Source organism: Peromyscus leucopus, chromosome 2 (genome assembly GCF_004664715.2).
Source record: "Peromyscus leucopus breed LL Stock chromosome 2, UCI_PerLeu_2.1, whole genome shotgun sequence".
Taxonomy (NCBI): Eukaryota; Metazoa; Chordata; class Mammalia; order Rodentia; family Cricetidae; genus Peromyscus; species Peromyscus leucopus.
In genome coordinates this window covers 129,126,062-129,144,017 of record NC_051064.1, presented here as the reverse complement: position 1 = coordinate 129,144,017, position 17,956 = coordinate 129,126,062, and the positions used below count along the sequence as shown (strand labels likewise).

The 17,956-nt window shown below is 50.0% G+C and overlaps 1 protein-coding gene across 1 annotated transcript in view; it reads right to left on the bottom strand.

Annotated features, from left to right (window-relative positions):
• The window catches only part of Csmd2 (CUB and Sushi multiple domains 2), a 568,711-nt gene that overhangs the window by 102,359 nt on the left and 448,396 nt on the right, over positions 1-17,956 (bottom strand). The window contains 5 exon segments of the mRNA XM_037203342.1: positions 1,370-1,483; positions 3,913-4,029; positions 4,885-5,079; positions 11,115-11,302; positions 14,039-14,177. Coding sequence (XP_037059237.1) covers positions 1,370-1,483; positions 3,913-4,029; positions 4,885-5,079; positions 11,115-11,302; positions 14,039-14,177 — 753 coding nt within the window.

Below are 17,956 nucleotides of genomic sequence, written 5' to 3'. Positions count from 1 at the left end.
TAAAATAAGTCTTTGAAAATGTTATTATGACACCAAGTACCATTATAGCTTTATAATAACCAAAACCTGTACACAGAGGAATTTACACTTGGAAGAAATAGATTAAAAGTAAGGAAAAAGACCCAAACACCATAAAAATTAGAATATGTAAACTTGGCACTTTGAAAATTCATATCAGAACAACTGATTAATTGGTTTGCGTCTCTGTATCAAATAAAAAGTCAAAATAAAATCCAGAGAAATTAAGGCAGATTGACAGAACTGAAAAGAAACAGAAAACAGAGTGTGCACACGAAGACATAAATGATGAAAGAAAGATCTATTTGATATCAAGGGGCATTTCAATTTTCTGATATCAAAACATACCCTGAAGAAAATTACATGGAAAATGGCAAAATGGAAGGAAAGGCTTCTTACAGTGTGTGAGACTCCTATGGTATAGAATGCATTTTGCCTGTAGCCATGTGGGGTTCTACTTCATGTAAAAGAAGATGAGGGCTAATAGAAAAATCAACACAAATTTGCCACAAGGATGCATTGGGCCAATAAAGACATTATTAAAAAGGTTACCACATCACCAGCAATAAAAAAAGGCAAATTAGAAAATGCTATACTATTTGCATATCTCAAATTTGCAACTTTTTAAAAAAATTACCTCACTTTTGGAGAACAAAGCTGCAAGATCTTTCTATCAGGGTTATTTGACAATCTGGACAAAAAAGCCTTAATGATCTCACTGTATTCTTTGGCTCAGCCACTCGTAGATACGCTGAGGTGCAGTCAGGGATATGGATGAAGATATCCGCATAATGCGATGAGTTATTATTCATAATGCAGAAGCAAGCTAAATGCACAGCACTAGAGAATTTGTTATATAAATCTTAAATAACTATAGAAGAAACCACTAAGCATTAAAACTATAAAAAAGATACATAACAGCGGAGGAAAGTTCATGGTGAGAGTAATTACAATGAAATATATATATATATATAGATATATATATATATATTCAATAAAATATGGAAAAGTCTGTCTACATGGATTTGAAGAGCAGAAGGACACGCATTACAACATGGCAATCACTCGTTTGGAGTGTTGTTTATTCAAAATGTTCCCTTATGATGATTTTGGTTTGGCCCCAAATTTTCTACAATGAAAATACAACATGTCCATAGCGCAAAGAGAAAGTGGGGCCTGGGTCCTCTGTTCTGTGTGGCCCTTTGACGTGGACACACTGTAGCGGGCTATGAAACAGGGCGCCTTTGGCCATGATACCTATAGGGCCTCATTCCTGGCAGGAGTCCTGGGATGGCCCAGCCTCCCCTCTCCCCGACCCTGTCCCACCCCATCCCTCCCCAGCCCTGGGTACCTGTGTGAGAGCCCGAGAGAGAGCTGAGTAGCCGGGAGTGCTGGCTGTAACCGTCGTGGACCTCCACTATGTCGTTGAGGGCTGTGTGGAAGAAGGCAAACTGGCCAAACACCACTGTGGGGGAGACAGGGCAATCAGTGCAGAGCCTGTGCAGGCGCTGAGCGGTGTGTGTGGGGAGATGGGGATCTGCTGGCCTTGGGCCCCGAGGAGAGAAGCTAGAGGGGGTTGCTGGTGCAGGCGCCAGCAGCAGGGTCCTCTGCTACAAGGTTAGCACCCTGAAAACACTGGGTACGGGGGACACAGACCAGGGGGCGTCCCTGGCTGGTCTTCTCCCCAGGGGTCACACCTGCACCCAGGGGCAGGCCCGTAGAGGTAGACTGAACCTTACTCTTTTCTATCGGACAGCTGCAGCAGCTACTTGAGGACTTGCAAAGGCTTCTGGTGCCACCCTCTACACCCCCCACCCCATCTTAGGAGCCTGTGATCACCTGAATTTTTCTTCCATTTCCCAGACAACCAAGTCGGCCCCTGGACACCAGCTCTTGGGTAATAAGAGGTATGAACAGTGTACAGAGCAGACAGTATCTCCACCCTACTCACCCAAAAGGGGATATGACATTCACCCAGCACCCACTGGGTGCCAGGGACCACACTGGTTGTGTGTACTGTCTTATTTGACTGTGGCTTTTGCAGGGATTATTCATATTTTGTAGACCAAGAAGCATAGGCTCAGAGGTTAAGAGTTTTGGACCATCCAGTTAACTTGAGTAGGGACCCCCATGAACTCAGGTCTCTGGTCTGGGAACAGCAGGGATGTCCTCAGCCCTCTTCTCTCTGCCAATCAGTGCTGAGGGGTGGGGTCACTGTGGACACAGCTCCCATCCACCTGGCTACACCTGACTCCCACTGTGGGCAAGAGCCAGGTAGGTCCCATCCCTGGTTTGGCTCACAATCTTCAGCTCATAGGAAGTAGGATATGTGTGTGTTTGTGTAGGCTGCATGTGCATGTATATTGCATGTATTTTCTTTAGGCCATGTGTTGTGTATTCTGTGTATATGTTATGTATGTTCCATATATATTGTGTGCTAGGGCAGAGAAGGAGGGATTCAGGCCGTAGGGTTAACTGCTTGGTCCAAAATAATCTTCAGTTGAATGTGGCAGCCACAGCAGTAATCTTAGTTCTTGGCCTTGGGTGGAGGAGGAGCAGAAGAACGTGGGGAAAGGGGAAATTGGCACAGCACTGGTACCAGAGGTCTGCAGTCCCCAGAGGTGAGCAGGACACACAGGGTTCCTGCTTCCTTCTGATCTGCATTTCAGTGCCTCTTCCCGCCCAAGCCCACACTTAGCAGCTAAACAAAACTCTCAGAGAGTGTTATTTAACTCCTAGGGTAATGTGAGAGCATGGCAGGGCCAGGGTGAGGGGGACTACTCCTGAGGGGGCATCACAGAGAGGTCTCTGGCAGCAATGATGTCGGCAGTGACACCTGAGTTGGGGACACGTCATTTGCACCTAGAGGAGAAAGTCTGCCACTCTTCCTGGGCTCAGGGTGGGCCTCGCTGGCAGAGAGGAACTACCTGGAGCACAACTCCTTGGTGGCCAGAGTCCATGGGCAGGTTTCGGCTGTGTGGTGCTGGCTCGGGGTGGGTTACCAGCAAAGGACTGAGCTCCTTGCCATACGGAGAAGTGAAGCGTGGCACTGGGTGCCAGCTATCAAGGGTCCTCGACTTTCTGGACAATGTTTCCTGACTTTCCTCAGTGGATTCCTGTGGGCCTAAGGCTCCTGCTTCAGGGGGAGGGGTGTGGTAGGCGCACATGCAGCTGAGGGTGCAGGGGCTGGGGCAGTGTTATGTGAGGGGAGGAGACCGGGAGTTACAGGAATGTGTCTCCCGTCTAGGTGGCAGAGGCTTCAGCAGAGCAGATGGCCTTGGTGGGTGGCACTAAATGCTTGCTGAATGACTCGGGCGTCTGGGCCCTGCCCTGTGCTCTTCCTATCCATGTCTGAGAAGAAGCAGCCTGCTTTCCCAGCTGCTCAGGGTGACAGTCCTGATTTCTTCAGTCTGGCTGTCTTGAGATCTGGAAGTTTCTCTGACTTCTTAGGGCAGACGATTGCCTCATGGGTTTCTTTTTGCTCCCACTTATAGCTGCTGGATTCGCCTCAGATGGGCGACTGGAATGACGTGGTTCCCAGTCCCTTCCTGCTCCCAGGCCACTCTCTGCCAGGCCCCCCAGCAGGCCTGGATCTGCAGGTCTTCTAGTCCCTTCAGTCTATGCTGAGGAGACTCAGGGCCCCTGGCCTTCATCAGCTTTCTTCACCAGTTCACTTCCCTCTTCCCCAAACACACACAATGCCCGTGTGTGCCTTCTTTCTCCTCCCAGGCAGCCCCTCCTGGTGTATTCCACACACTCTGCTGTCCTGCCTGAGAGGGTATCCTTCCAGGTCTCACAGTGGAATTGGGTAACTTGGAGGAGTCTGAGGGCTTGCCATTTTGGAAGAAAGAGGGAGGAGCCCGAAAACATAGAAGTAAGCCAAGGAGACTCTACCGTAGTCCTTGGGCACGGTGACAAAATACAAGCAGGTCTGTCCACTGGTGTAGTTCTGGGGGTAGTTTGGGGACAGGACCACTCCATCTGAACCCACATACTGTCCACCACAGGGAGCTGAAAGAGAAGCCAGAGAGGGGCCTGGTGACTTGGTGACCTCCAATCAGCTGCCCATCTTCCCTTCTCCCAGCCCGAGTCTCTGGCCCTGCCCAGGCCAAGGACACCTTGTCCCTAGCCTGGAATCCACCTAAGGACACACATTAGCCTTAGTCCTCTAGGTGTTAACACTGGCATGGGTCCTTAGGGCACACCTTTGGGGCTCACATCACGAGACTTTGACACTTACATGCTTCTGTGTAGGGCCTGGGCGTGGTCTTTGGCTCCAAGGCTGATGGATTAAGGCCTTGACGTTGACTGAGCAGGAGGCTGAAGATTCTCTTCCCACACTTACCTTCTGGGGACCACTCAGCCAAGTTGCCTCCTGTTCCATCCTTGGTGCTAGCCTTGCCCACTTATTCTTTTTCAACTGGGGTGGCCCCCATGCTCTGGGGGTTCTGACACACGGGAGGTAACACAGACCACCTTGTGTCCTTACTTTACTTACATCCCTCTGCTTTACAGACATCATTCAGAATGTCCTCAGCCCCAGGAGTCAGCCCAAGGTCACCTTTATTTCCCCTTTCCTGGTGGGAAGATCCTGGAGGGCAGGCCTACAAGCCTTGGTTGAGCTCTCTCTGAATGGGAGTAGGTACACTCAAGGGAGAGGACTGTCCAGAGAGACTGAGACACTGGGTGGATGATGACGACATCCCCCTCCAATGCAAACCCACTTGTCAGACCCTGCTTGCTTCACAGGAGTCCCCTTGGAGGCCATGTCCTGCTTCCCCTCCCCCACCACAGTCCCTTCTGCCCACCATCCGTCTCAGGCATCCCTTGGCCTTTAGACCCCTCTAGGGTCTTGGCTGTTCTCACCTGTGCAGACTGGCCTCGGGTTGTTCCACAGTGGCTTCCCATCAGGCCCCAGGATGCAGCTCAGGGTGGCGGCGCCCTCAACCTCGTAGCCTCCGTGGCAGTAGTAGGTGATGGAAGAGCCCAGCTTCAGGTCAGAGCCCACCCGAGTGCCGTTCTTGATGGAACCGGGGTCAAAACATGACTCTCTTGGGTTTTCTGAAAACCAGAGAGACGAACAGAGTGAGTGAGGGGTTGGGGAGGGAATGGTTCATGAGAAACGTGTGAGCAACACAGAAGGGCTCAGGATGACCAGTCAATTCTCTGCGTGTCTAGAAACACCTCCAAACAGTGTTAGAGATTCGAAGCTGGCAATGGTCTTCAGGATTGAGGCTCTCCTCCCCAGTCCTTGCTGTGACCTGCAGAGGGGGAAGTGAAGACTTCACCTTGGATGTTCTTTTTCGTCTCTTTGCTGGCTTCCCCAAGGGAAGTAAGAACTGCTCTGCCTGCAGTGAGCCTACACTACTGCTCACATCCTGGGGGAAGGCAGGGGTCAGTATTCAGGCCCAGCCGCTGGCTTCTCTCTCACCCCCAGCTGGCATAAGCTAGCTTCCTTGACTTCCTATCTCCAGCCACAAATCCAGCAACAGCCAGCATTTGGAATGGTCTCTTTCTCCTCTTCGTCTTTCCCTCCACTGTGCTGGCCTGAGGGTGGAGCTGATAGATGCTCCACAGGCTCATATATAGGGCACTAAACTCAGATGAGGGAGTGGGGTGGTGGTGGTAGAAAATTTTACTCCACCTCTGGTTGGATGCCCCAAACCCCTGTGGTGTTAAAAGCTCCAATATAGGTTTCTAGGTCTTCACTGGATACCAAGTGCTCACCAATTCATTGAAGTAATGGTGTTCTCTGTCTGGCCACAAGACTCTTAGGTGTGTCCTCTGTTGCAGGATATTTGATTGCACTGTGAAACTTCAAGACTGTGTTAATAATCAATCAACCTTGGATCAGAGGGCGGAGCCAGTGACTAGTTGACAGGAATTAGCCATAGAGAGTATGGAGGAGCCAGGATAGAGAGATGCACAAAAAGGAGGAGGGAGGGACTTGCAGATTTATGGTCTTTTTGGTTTGGGATGGCTGGAGAGGTGCTCTCTTGCTGGGTCTCAGGTCAAAAAGGAAGGTCAGCTGGGTGCTTCTCAGTCCCTTTGAGCTAGTATGTTTTCACCCCAACATCTGACTCCTGAGTCTTTATTGGTTAATAGAACAACAGAGACTTAGTTAAAAACTGTATTTGGTGGCAGTGGCAGGGCTGGGTGCCAGTGGGACCGTAAGTCCTACCAGGCTATGACCTGAGCAGGATGGTGGGAACTACAGGGCATGGGGGTGGGGAGTGCTGCAGATGGTAGTTAAAATATCAGTAGATACAGGTACAGCCACTGTATTGGAGGCAAAACAACAGTCTTCACAGGCAGGCAACTGTGGATGTACCCAAGTCATTTACTCTTTTGACACCTCTCTGCACCACACTTGGTGTTTCCTAAATGTTGCGAGTACCAGCTGGGTGCTGGGTATGTGAAGGAGACCTGGCACTATGGTCTTCTTTTTCCCAGAGAAGTCCCAAGCAGTCCTGGAAGGCAGCCCTTACTCTCCCCGTGACAAGCTTTTTCTCATTCTTGTCATCAGGACTGTCAGCTGGGCAGTGGCAGGACACAGCTAAGGCCAAGTGGCACCAGGAACCTGTCACTGGCCCACGGGGTTTGCTTAGAGTGTCGATGGAGGGCGAGAATGCTGTGCGGCTCCTAACGTGTTAGCCTCTTTGGCAGTCGGGCTCTGACACGGAATGAGTAGAGCTAAGGAGGGGCGATACCAGAGTTCAGAGGTGAATGGCTCAGGAGGAATTTTGCTGAGGGCAGTCCCTGTCACCTGGGTACCTTTTAGACTGCATATACACATGGCAGTCGTTGCTTGAGGCTGTCACTTAGCTGCCAATCAGCCTGTGGAGTGATGGGACAGGACCCCGAGGGTCTATAAACCTGTCATGTCCATCCAGCTCTTACATTCGAGCCTTTCTAATTTCCCCACCTCTTCAAGTCTTCCCCAAACAGCTGAGCATGCAGAGTCCTGGGTGTGCTGCTGGGACTCGTTGGATCCAGAGAACCTTCACTTGCCTGGCAAAGGGCCCTCCTCAGCATACTGTGTGCCCTGTGGTACGTCACTCTGACCCCTGCATAAAATCTGGTCTTTCCTTATGCCTGAGGCTCTGGCTAGACTATAAATGGCCACTGGGTGACCCACATTCCAATAGTAGAGATATGCTGAACTGTGATCATAAATTCATAATGAGTCAAATCATATTTGAAATTAAGAAACGGAACCAAGCTCACACAGAGTCCAAATCAACTGTGGTTCCTGCTTTCCATTTCCCCTTCCAATTTCCATGATGGAACCCAGATTGATTGACAGTCCCCAGGCACCAGGTAAGACCAGGCTCTTGGGCAGCCAGGCCCGGCCTAGGAAATGGAAAACACAAGCAAAACCTTCTGCTTTCCTTGGAGGAGACAAAGTCCTTCCAGGCCTACAGGCCCGGTAGGTGCTGCTCCATCATCCCCTCTATGACGTCACCCCCTGTTGTTCCTTCGCTGGCTTTCTCCAGACACGCAAGCCTCATTGATGACCCCAACATTGTATTCACATCCACTCACATTTCAGAAGAAGATAGGCTTGCCACCCTGAGTGTTATCACACTAATAATAATGATGACAGCCCACACGTAGGAATATCATGGTATCATTCTTAAAGCCCTTCCGAATCTGTCACCTCATCTGTGTCCTCCACAGACAGAGCCAGGTACATTTACACTCAGGAGCTATGTGAAGAATGTGGTGATCAGAGAAGCAGAATGGGTTCCCCAAGCCATTCAGCTAGTGAGAGATGGAATGAGGACCAGAAACAGATCTGCCACTGGCCAGCGCTTGGCTGTAAATAATAAAACAGGATGACTAAAACATCACCATCGTGGTCATAAATAAAACCCAAGCTGCCCAGAGCAGCGGAACAAAAACAGCTTCTCTCTGGTCTTCACAGATGAGGTCCCTTTCTGATCTTTCGAAGAGCAAAATCCTGGGGCAATAGTCAAAATGGTCCACCAGTGGGGGCTGGTTAGAAATCTGGATGGTGGCCAACCATTTGGGGCTAGTTAAAAGTCCAAATGCTGGCCAACCAGTCAGGGCTGGTTAAAAGTCTGGGTGCTGGCTAAGGACATGGCTCAGTCAATACATTTTCCCCCTAAAACATGGAATTCAAGTTTAATCCCCAGAATCCATGTACAAATTCTGGGTGTGGGATTATGGGCCTGTAATCCCAGCGCTGGGCTAAGCTAGCCTTGGCTACTTGGTGAGATATGGACCAATAAGAGACTCTCTCTCAAAGGAGGTAGAAAGCACTCTTGAGGATGAAATGTGAGGGAGACCTCTGGCCTCCAGATGCACACATATTTACACACACACACACACACACACACACACACACACACACACACACACCTTTGAGTTATAATGGAGTCAGGTCCTCAACTATTTTGCTCATGTTGAATTATCAATGTCTGCACTGGGAACGGCAGGAAGTAGGAACCGAGTTAAGTCCCCTTTGGATGAACTGTGTGACACACATGCATGGACACATTAGTCTCTTCTGCTTCAGAAGATGTCAGTGCTAACATATCATTCTCTCACACTTTCACACACACACACACACACACACACACACACACACACACACACACACAGTCTCTGAATCTTAACCCTCTGCAACACACATTTTTTTCTTTGGGCCCTATGTTGTAGATAATGTTCTAGGAGATAATAACTTGCCAGGTTCACAAATCAAGGAAGAAGTCGAGCTCAGATTTGGGTAACGCCACCTGGGATAATTAAGGAAGAAGAGAAGGTCGAAAGGGGAATAATGGAGTAGAAAAATGTGGAGTGCCTGGGAGCCCAGAACACTGTTCTGACTATTAATAACCTCTGAAGAGCACAGGGCTTTTGATACATGCCAGGTACTGTACCAAAGCCTTCAATGAACAGGATCATTGAGCTTTGTAGCTTTGCTGTGAAGGAATTTTCCTGCCATTATTTTATGAATGAAGAAGTTGGGGATTTTGAGAGGTTAAGTAACCTACCTAAAGTCACCCAATTGCTGAGTAATAAACATGAACTTAATCCAGTTAACTGGAAAGCTGTGCTTTTGGCCAGGCAAGGACCTCGGCCATTTTTGTGAGGGTTTATTGACACATGGTTATGCACATTTCTTTCTGTTTTGTCTGTGGCTGCTTTAGGGCTCTAGGGACAGAGTTTTGTGTCCGTGACAAGCAGGCCTAGAATACTTACATATGCATGTGTGTGGTGTATGCACATTTGTGTGTGGCATATGTACATGCTTGTGTGTGGTGTATGCACATTTGTGTGTGGCATATGTATATGCTTGTGTGTGGTGTATGCACATTTGAGTGTGGCATATGTACATGCTTGTGTGTGGTGTATGCACATTTGAGTGTGGCATATGTACACGTTTGTGTATGGTTATGCACATTTGTGTGTGGCAGATGTACATGTTTGCGTGTGGGTATACACCAGAAGAAGACATCTGGTGTCTGCCCTACCACTTTCCACTTCATTCCCTTGAGGCAGAGTCTCTTGTTGATCTTGAAGCTAGGCTAGCATCTAGCCAAGCTTTACCACGCCGCGGTCCCTATCCCTCACTGCTCTGGGATCACAGGTGAGTAGGTAGCCATGCCTGGTTTTTAACGTGGATGCTGGGATCTGAACTGAGATCTTGATGCTTGCTCTCCACGTGTTCTTACCTATGGGGTCATCTCTCCTGCTCCCTGGGTTTTTTTTTTTTTTTGTTGTTGTTGTTGTTGGTTGTTGTTATGTGGGTGCTTGGGATCCAAACGCAGGTCCTTGTGTGTACCAATGCTTTACAGACATTGCCGTCTCCACATCGCACCCCACCATGCCCCAAGTGAGTTTTCAACACATGCTCATGCCCATTCCTTTATCTTTTTGTCTATTTTTATTTGAGCCCTACAAGGACAGAGCTGAGAACCTATGACAGGGAAATATTTATTATCTAAAATATTTGTTATCTTTAAGAAAAAAAATAACCCATCAATTCCTTCTTTTGACCTCTCCATTATCCACGGGCCTAATTCCAAAATTTGATGGCATGAATTGGAGAGTCAGAAGGATAACAAGATGCCATCAGGATGTATCAGATGGTAACCAGTCTGTGGCAAAGTGCCAGCGTCCAAGCATGAGGACTATAGATTTGCACAGGCTGCCCTGTCTATGTGGGGTGGGCCAGCTCGGCTGTGGTTTGCATGTACATCCCAAAGGTTGACACTTGGTATCCAGTGTGGTGATGTTGAGGTGATGGTGAAAGTGCCACTTTAGAAAGTGGCATTGGGGGGGGGGGTCAGGTCAGGGAGGCATTGCCTTTGAAAAGGATCAAGGCAATTCTAAGGGTACCCAGTTATAGTGGGTGGTTATAGGAACAGGAAGCCTGGCTCCTGTGGTTTTTTTTTTTTTTTTCCCCAGCTTTCTGCCCATCTGTCTGGCCAAGAAATCTCTAAGGCATGGGTTCCCTCCACTGCGGTGCTGTTCCCTCTACCCCGCCTTCCCTCCCCCTACCCCCCCAGGGCTGCAGAAGAGGTCAACCAGAAGGCCAGATCCAATCTTGGACTTTCAGCCTAAAACTATGAGCCATAAACTTTTTCTTTAAAAAGTACCAAGCCTCGGGTATCTGTTGTAGCAACAGAAGATGGAGTAGGCCACAGTCAGTTTCCCAAGATGGTGGAGGCTCCGGCTGGGGTCTAGAGGAAGACTGAGATTCAGCATGAACCCCTACAGTGTAGGGGAATACCCAGGAAGGTGTCAGCTGATGGCTATCAAGGAAAACTACGAGGCTAAAGCAGGGTTAGAAATGACCCTTATAGAGAAGGGGAGAGAGAAATGGGGATTTGAAGACAGAAGCAGGATGCCAAAAACCTGCTATTACCATACTCTCTTAGCCCTGGGGTATGTGAATACATGAGACTAAGTCACCTAGGGGCGGGATCCCAGGGAAGACAATCCTCTGTAAGAGAGCTGCAGGCTCCCTGGGGTCTAGTCTATCCCCCTCCTTCTGCACCAGGTTGCTCTTCCTTTGTTAGACCCGCTGGCCCCACCCTTGGGACTCTCTAGCACCAGGCCCTTACCTGTGTAGTCGATAACGAAGCCAGCATTGCTGACAGATGCATCACTGCGGAAGGCCAGGAAGAGACTGTTGCTGCTGCTTTCAATGCGGCTTGGGAGCTGTGAGCCATAGAAGCTTCCTATGAGAGGGCTGAGAGAGTCCCGTCCATCATAGATGTGAAGAAAATCATAGCCAGGCTCCAAGTTAAATCTGGAGAACAAAAACAGCCCATCCCCACCCCAGGAAGGTCAAAGAGGCTTTCGCTGGGGAAGCAAGCCCATCATCCCATGGGACCGCCCCTGAAGACTGAGGAGGAAGAGAGGCCCGGTGACTCTCCAGTCAGGAGAGATGATACTGGATGTGGTTTGGGGCACAGATGGCAGATTCTAGTCAGTGAGTGTTCTCGGTTCTGTAGCCAAAGACCTCAGGTTCTGCTCATGCAGGAGGGAAAGCAAGCTGCCAACTCCGGACATGAAGGGGAGGAACCGGCCGCTCTGAACACAGAGCTCTTACCAGACTCAGGGGCTCTGCTGCCATGCTGGTTTGCACTGACTTTGGTAAGAGCACGGAGCTACCCAGGGAGCCATCTCCTCCAGCAGGGACCTGCTGCCATGAAAAGCCTAGTTTCCCCTCTCCATCTCATGTCAGTCATGGGGTTCTTCAGTATCTGCCACCACTTGGGTCCTAGCCTCACCTTTAGATGTCTCTCTCTGAGCTATCCTGACCTAGTGTGGGATGAAAAGCCACCCTAAAACTCTTTCTTACTCTAACAAATTGAGAACTGGAGTTCATGGATGTAATTTATCCCCCTAGAGTGCCTAGCAGGGGCATCTTAGCTTTTGATATTGTGACATGACTGTTATCATCTACAAATTTGTCAGGCCATATTTGTAGCTATCGTGGGACACGTGAGGCCCACAGGCTGCAGGCTGGACACATCTGCCTAGAGTGAACATCATGGAAAATGACAGAGAGAAGTGGGGTCCTAGCACCCCTCATGCCCTGCTGAGGTGCTGTGTTAACTGCTTCATCCCCACCCCCTTAGGACTCCGTGTGGTCTATCTGATAATTCTTAATGTGGGCCTGTTCTCTGATGCGTGATTCTGCTCTCAAGCACATGTCTAATAAAGGCAATTTATACTAAGTCAAGTGTAAAAAGATGAAAATAATAGAGAAGCAAATGTATTTTCAGAAAACAGATTTCTGATGCAGAGGCACGATGCCCAGGAATGGGTGGGGACACTGAGATGGACCGTTTGGTTGGACTGAGAATGGAGGGGTCCCTTCTACCCTTTAGCCAAGACATGTGGTGTCGAGAGGGGGCCTCACCCGGGCTGGAACAAAGAGGGTGAGGTGAGTAGGGAGACAGAGTGGGAGTCTAGGAAGCAGATGTGTGTCCTCTCTACTTGGAATCTTCCCGCAATGGTGTTGACTGCAGGTTTGTCTCCTGTTTCTGGGGGCATGGCCTTTTTGCCCTGGAAACCATCCATTCCTCCGAAAGCCTTCAAGGAAAGGCTCTGGCCGAGTCTGTCTTGGTCACAAATTGTAGAATGGCCTGGTATTTTTTTCTGTGGTTTTAAGACAGTTTCACATTGTGGCTGACTGTACAGAACAGCCAGGAGTGTATAACATAAGGTCCATAAAGTGTACAGTCTCCAGGGAGGGAGTCACTCAGGCTTTCATGGTGGTCCAGCCTGAGATTATTCTGGGGAAGCGATGAGTTTCAGCAGTAGGGACACGTAGGGAATAAAGTAAGTCACTTTACTTTATTCCTGGGGGCAGGAGCAGAGGTGAGGCTACAGGGCATGGGACAGTCTTTGAGACCCAGGAAACCACTAGGTATTCAGTGTGGCTGGAACTCTCGTCACAGGATGAATGGTGGCCTGCTTGGAGAGGTGGGTGTGTGCCAGACTGCAGGAGCCAAACTCAGAAATTCAGACTGACTTACAAGCAGGTTGGATTTACTAAAGGACGGACAGATCAGGGGCCTCTTGGTTTCTTTACTTTTAAGAGAGAGTACCTTGGAAGGCTAGATGGGGCAGTGTGGCCAATATGAAGACTAGGACATCACTATGATGGAAGATAGAGACTCAGGCCAGGCAAAGACAGAAGACATGTGGGAGTTTGCTGGCACGTGTGTACACACACACAGAGGTCAGCTTTGGGCATTGTTCCTCAAAGGGTTGTTCACCTTGTTTTTTTTTTTTTTTGAGACAGAATTTCTCACTAGCCTGGAGCTTGCCAAGTAGGCTAGGCTGGGAGCCCCAGGGAGCGACCTATCTCTGCCTCCCCAGTGCTGAGATTACAAGCATGTACCACCATGCCTGGCCTTTGAAAGTCAGAGCCTTAGGCTTGTGTGGCAAACACTGACCGAGCCATCTCCCTAGCTCATGATGGAGGTTTTTTGTTTTTTTGTTTACTAATCAGAAGTGTCCCTAATGGGACTCTTGGGGCAGCAGCCAGGCTTTAGTGGCCCAGGGGGCGCCCCTGGAGGGAGGAGGCAGGGAGGAGATCGGGCAGATCTCTGGAGACTCGCTTGTGAATGGAATGAAGGTGAGAGTGTGTGGGTTAGGTAGAAAGGTCACGAAGACCTGAAAGGCATCAGGACGGAGGGAAGCCCTGGAGAGAGAGCCACGCAGAGGGGGACGGGGACCCAGGTGGGGCTCTTTTCTGATTTTCGTAGCTTCAGAAGTATAAGAGAAAGAATGTTAGCTGCTTCAGAAACCATTGCAAGGATGCTGTAGACAGGGGGCTTGGTACAGAGAAGACAGCCAATGCTAATGCTGGACACCCTGTCCGTCCGTCTCCATCTCTGTCTCCATCTCTGCCTCACCCCTGGATCTGAGAACTCTGCCATACACCTTTGAGTACTCACCTGAGCACCCAAGTCCTCAACCCCCTAGCTTCTCGAAACCCCTGGTCTCCCACCCTGGGAAAGGTACATACATGTTAAATACCAGGGCGATGACGTAGTCCGGAGAGACGGTCACCCTCCAGTCACACTCCTTGCCTGGTGGGTAGGGTTCTGGGTAGTTTGGTGACAGGATGACTCCTGATGGTCCAGTTAGGTCTCCCCCACAAGGAGCTGAGGAGAGAAGAAGGTAAGGGTAAGGTTGTCCTTTTACCTGGTCACTTCAAATAGGTCATTTTATACTATGTATATTTCACCTCATTAAATAATAACAATGTTATTATTGTTGTTGTTCTTGTTGAGACAGGGACTTGTGTAGCCAGTCAGTCTCTAATTTGCCTTGTAGTGAAGGATGATTTTGAATTCCTGATCTTCCTGCCTCTACCTCCCAAGCACCTGATTTGACATGATCCTGGGGATGGAAGCCAGGGCTTTGTGCGTGCTAGGCAATCACTCTGCCCACCGAGCTGCATCTTCAGCTCTCCATAAATGATTTTCAATGAAGACCTGCTTCTTCCTGGCTGTGCCTTTAGGGAAATTACCTAAGCTCTCTGGGCTTGTGTATTTTCCCTTTTACGGTAAAAAGAGGTGATGTCTCTCCTAGGGGAGTGTCTGTGATGCTTAGTGGAGAGGTTTCATGGTCAAAATGGTGTCATCGTTGTCTGTCAGGCATATGAACTACTTGGCATCTTCCCACTGTCTTGTGTCCAGAATTCAGGAGAGCCTCATGGGTATTCACTGCATCTTCCGTGATACAGGATATCATGGGGAGCGGAAAACACCATCATGGTTGCCTGCCAAGTACTGTTGGTCTCCTTGGCTGCCAGTTCTGCTGGCATCTGCGTGGAGCCCAGATGCCTTCCAGCTTCTCAAACTCCTCGCCTAAGGATGAGTATGCACCTCACCAGGAACCAGCGTGCTACAATCCCTAACGAGTCCACAGTGGCCACCCTCTTCTAGGCTGACGGGCTTCTAGACAGATGGGAGGAGAAGGTGGCCAGGGATCCATGGAGCTACTTTCCCAGAGGCCTTCTTTAGTCTCTGCAGGGCCCAAGCAGCTCCCTGCATCCTGGCCAGGCTGTGGTACAGGGTAGCAGATGCTAGGAGCATAAGGAGTCAAGAGCTGAAAGCTGGTGGAGAAAGGATGATAGCTTCAACTGGAAACCAAGGGGGCTACCGAGGTCAGGAGTGGATGGTGCAGGGAGCTGGAAGAGGCGACCAGAAGACCAAGACAGGCGACAAGGTTGTGTGTGGGGGGGCAAAAGGGTATAACAGAGGGCCAAAGGGTGGGCCAAGGAGTGGCTCCTGGCTTGTACCAGAGCTGAGCTGTTGCATTGCTGGTTTGGTCAGCTCCCACAAGGGTGCCTGAAAGAGGTAACGTCCCCAGTCAGGCCACAGAGGCCCTAACATAGCTGAATGTTAGCCCGGAGGACTCATGAACAGGGTGTCTTCTCCATGGAAAGACACATCCTATGAGCCACGTTGAGTCCAGAAACACTTGCGCAGGACATGTCACCTCAGATGAATTGTTCACTTGCTCAGTCTCGGTGGCGGCTCAGCGAGCTGGGAGGGAGGACGGAGGGTGCTCTCCTGGATTATACACAAAGAGGAAACCGAGGCCCGGAGAGGTGAAGTAGTTCACCTTGTCATTCTAAGACTCAAGCCTGCACATCCCGGCTCCGTAGTCTGGCTCCTCCTCTGGAGGAGTATAAGATGGCCTCCAAACTGCGGGAGAGAATAGTGTCCCCCACTCCAGGCCCACAGGAGAAGCACTGGCATGGATTTTTCCCCTAGCTGATCCCCCCTTGTTTTCTCTCCTTTAATGAACTTTTGCCTGAGCACAAGGTTGGGCAGGGGCCAGCTGGTTAGGACCACACAGGTAGACTGTGATATCCCGCCACAAAAAAAAAGTGGTTCTGCCCTAGTCAGGCTGGAATGGAGAAACCCTTTTCCCCGAGCCTGTGTGGGTTATTATCTGGGCGTCTCCATGATGCCACTATTCTGCGTCAGGATTATGGCCACAATTCCTCTCTGCCAGCTCGGGTCAGGGGTTTCCCTCAGGCTTCTGCATTCAGGGTGAGTGTGGCTGTTTCTAAAATCCCATGACTCTTCTGCTGGGCTCTGGATCACCCCAGGGTGTCAGGATTCCCGGCCTCAGCTTCAACATGGCTTTTTGTCCAGATGACCCCTAGGTGTCTGCTTCATACTTAGCAAGCCATGTGGGCTTCTCTGCACTCTGCCAGCTAGGTCCTAGATGGGACCCCTGGGTTGGGTCACTAACAGCTTCATAGGGACAGGTGGGGGGCACAGTGGAACTCAGTAAGCTACGATGCCAAGTTGGGGCAGGAACCAGCTTTGGACAGCTCTGGATGGTTAGGAGGGAGATGGCGTGTACAGAGGAGTAAGAGCTGTAAAAGGGCATTGGTCTGGTGTCACTCAGTCCTGGGGACAGAAACAGGACCATGTTGCTCTTTAGCTGTGGGAATTTGGACATATTCTCCCCTTCTCCAAGGCTCCAGTTCCTTATTTCTGATGATGATGATAGTTTCTACTGGACAGTGTTGACCGGGGGGCATGCTTCTAAGTGTAGGAAGGGCACTACCCATTTCCTGTTTCACAGGTAAAGGAACTAAAGGCATAGAAAGTTCAAGCCCACTGTGTGAGGTCACACAGACGGTTGCTGTAAAGCCAGACTTGAACGCAGGGTGTCAGAATCCAGAACCAGAGCTCTAAGCTCCTGGGCTGACTTCACTGTGATCGCGGCTAGCCTAACATCCATCACAGATGATGCTTGACAAATATTTGCTTTCTTTCTTTGTTTCTCTTCTGTAAGGCAGGGCCATCAAGGCCAGCTAGCTCTACTTGTGGCAGACTGCCAAGGAGCTGGAAATGAGGGGCTTATCACTGGGATTTCCAATCTGTTTGTGAGAAGAGGCAAAGACATTTATTCTGCAGCCCGAGGAACACTCCCTGAGGCTGCGTGCGGAAGAATGCGCAATGAAAGCTGAATTAACCTCACTGCCCTGCTCGGTGCCCAACTGGAGCCCGCCAGCTCAGCCCAGCACAAGCCTTCTCTGGGGCATGCTGCTGCGGGGCTAATTTTTCTGGAACGTATACTAGAGGGCCACAAGCTTAGGGGGCAGGGGACTTTGATCGGGGCCATGGAGGCTTCCGGATGCTCCCCAGAAGAACTCCCCCCTGCCCTGCCAATGGGATTCTGCTTAAGGAGAAGAAGGGAGCCCACGGATTTGAACTAGGAAACAAAGAGGGGAACTGAGCTCAGAAAAGGAAGGAGACACCACTTGATGAGGGGAGGGCTTAGGTGTGCTGTCACTCTACAATGCCACAAAGGAAATGTGTATTTTCCCCCACGGGTGAGGACCCCAGGCTGAGTTGAACAATTTCCCCGAGGCCTCGGAGTCAGTGGATGGTGGCTCCTTGCCTGAACCTGGGTCTGATTGTGCCTGCAAACCTGCTTCCCGACACTGAGCTGGCTTTAGGGCCTCTTTGTTTGTTGAACCCAGCTAAACCCCATTTCCACCAAGGAAAGGGATTCAGCATCCTGCTTTCAGCACCAGACCCCAGAGCCGGGACCTGTAAAGGGATGGCCTCAGGTGTCAGGATGGCATTCCCACAGAACCTTCCAGTGTGAGGACAGCTGGGAGAGGTCACAGGAAGCCCCCTAAATCTGTCTCTAGCAGAGATGGAGCATGGGTGGTGGGAAGCGAGAGGCTTTGTGCTCAGCCTGGCGTGGGCAGGAATCTTGGCTCTTGTGTTTCTTAGCTTTGCAGTTTGGGACAAGATAGCCAAATTTGTCTATTTCGGTTTCTGTAGCTATAATGAGGGAATGGTGCTAAATTCGGAGAGCTGCAGGGAAAAGCTAAATGGGGTTATCTAAGCAAATGTCTAGTGTGAGCCCAGCACATGTACAGACTCAGTGGCTATGGGTTCTC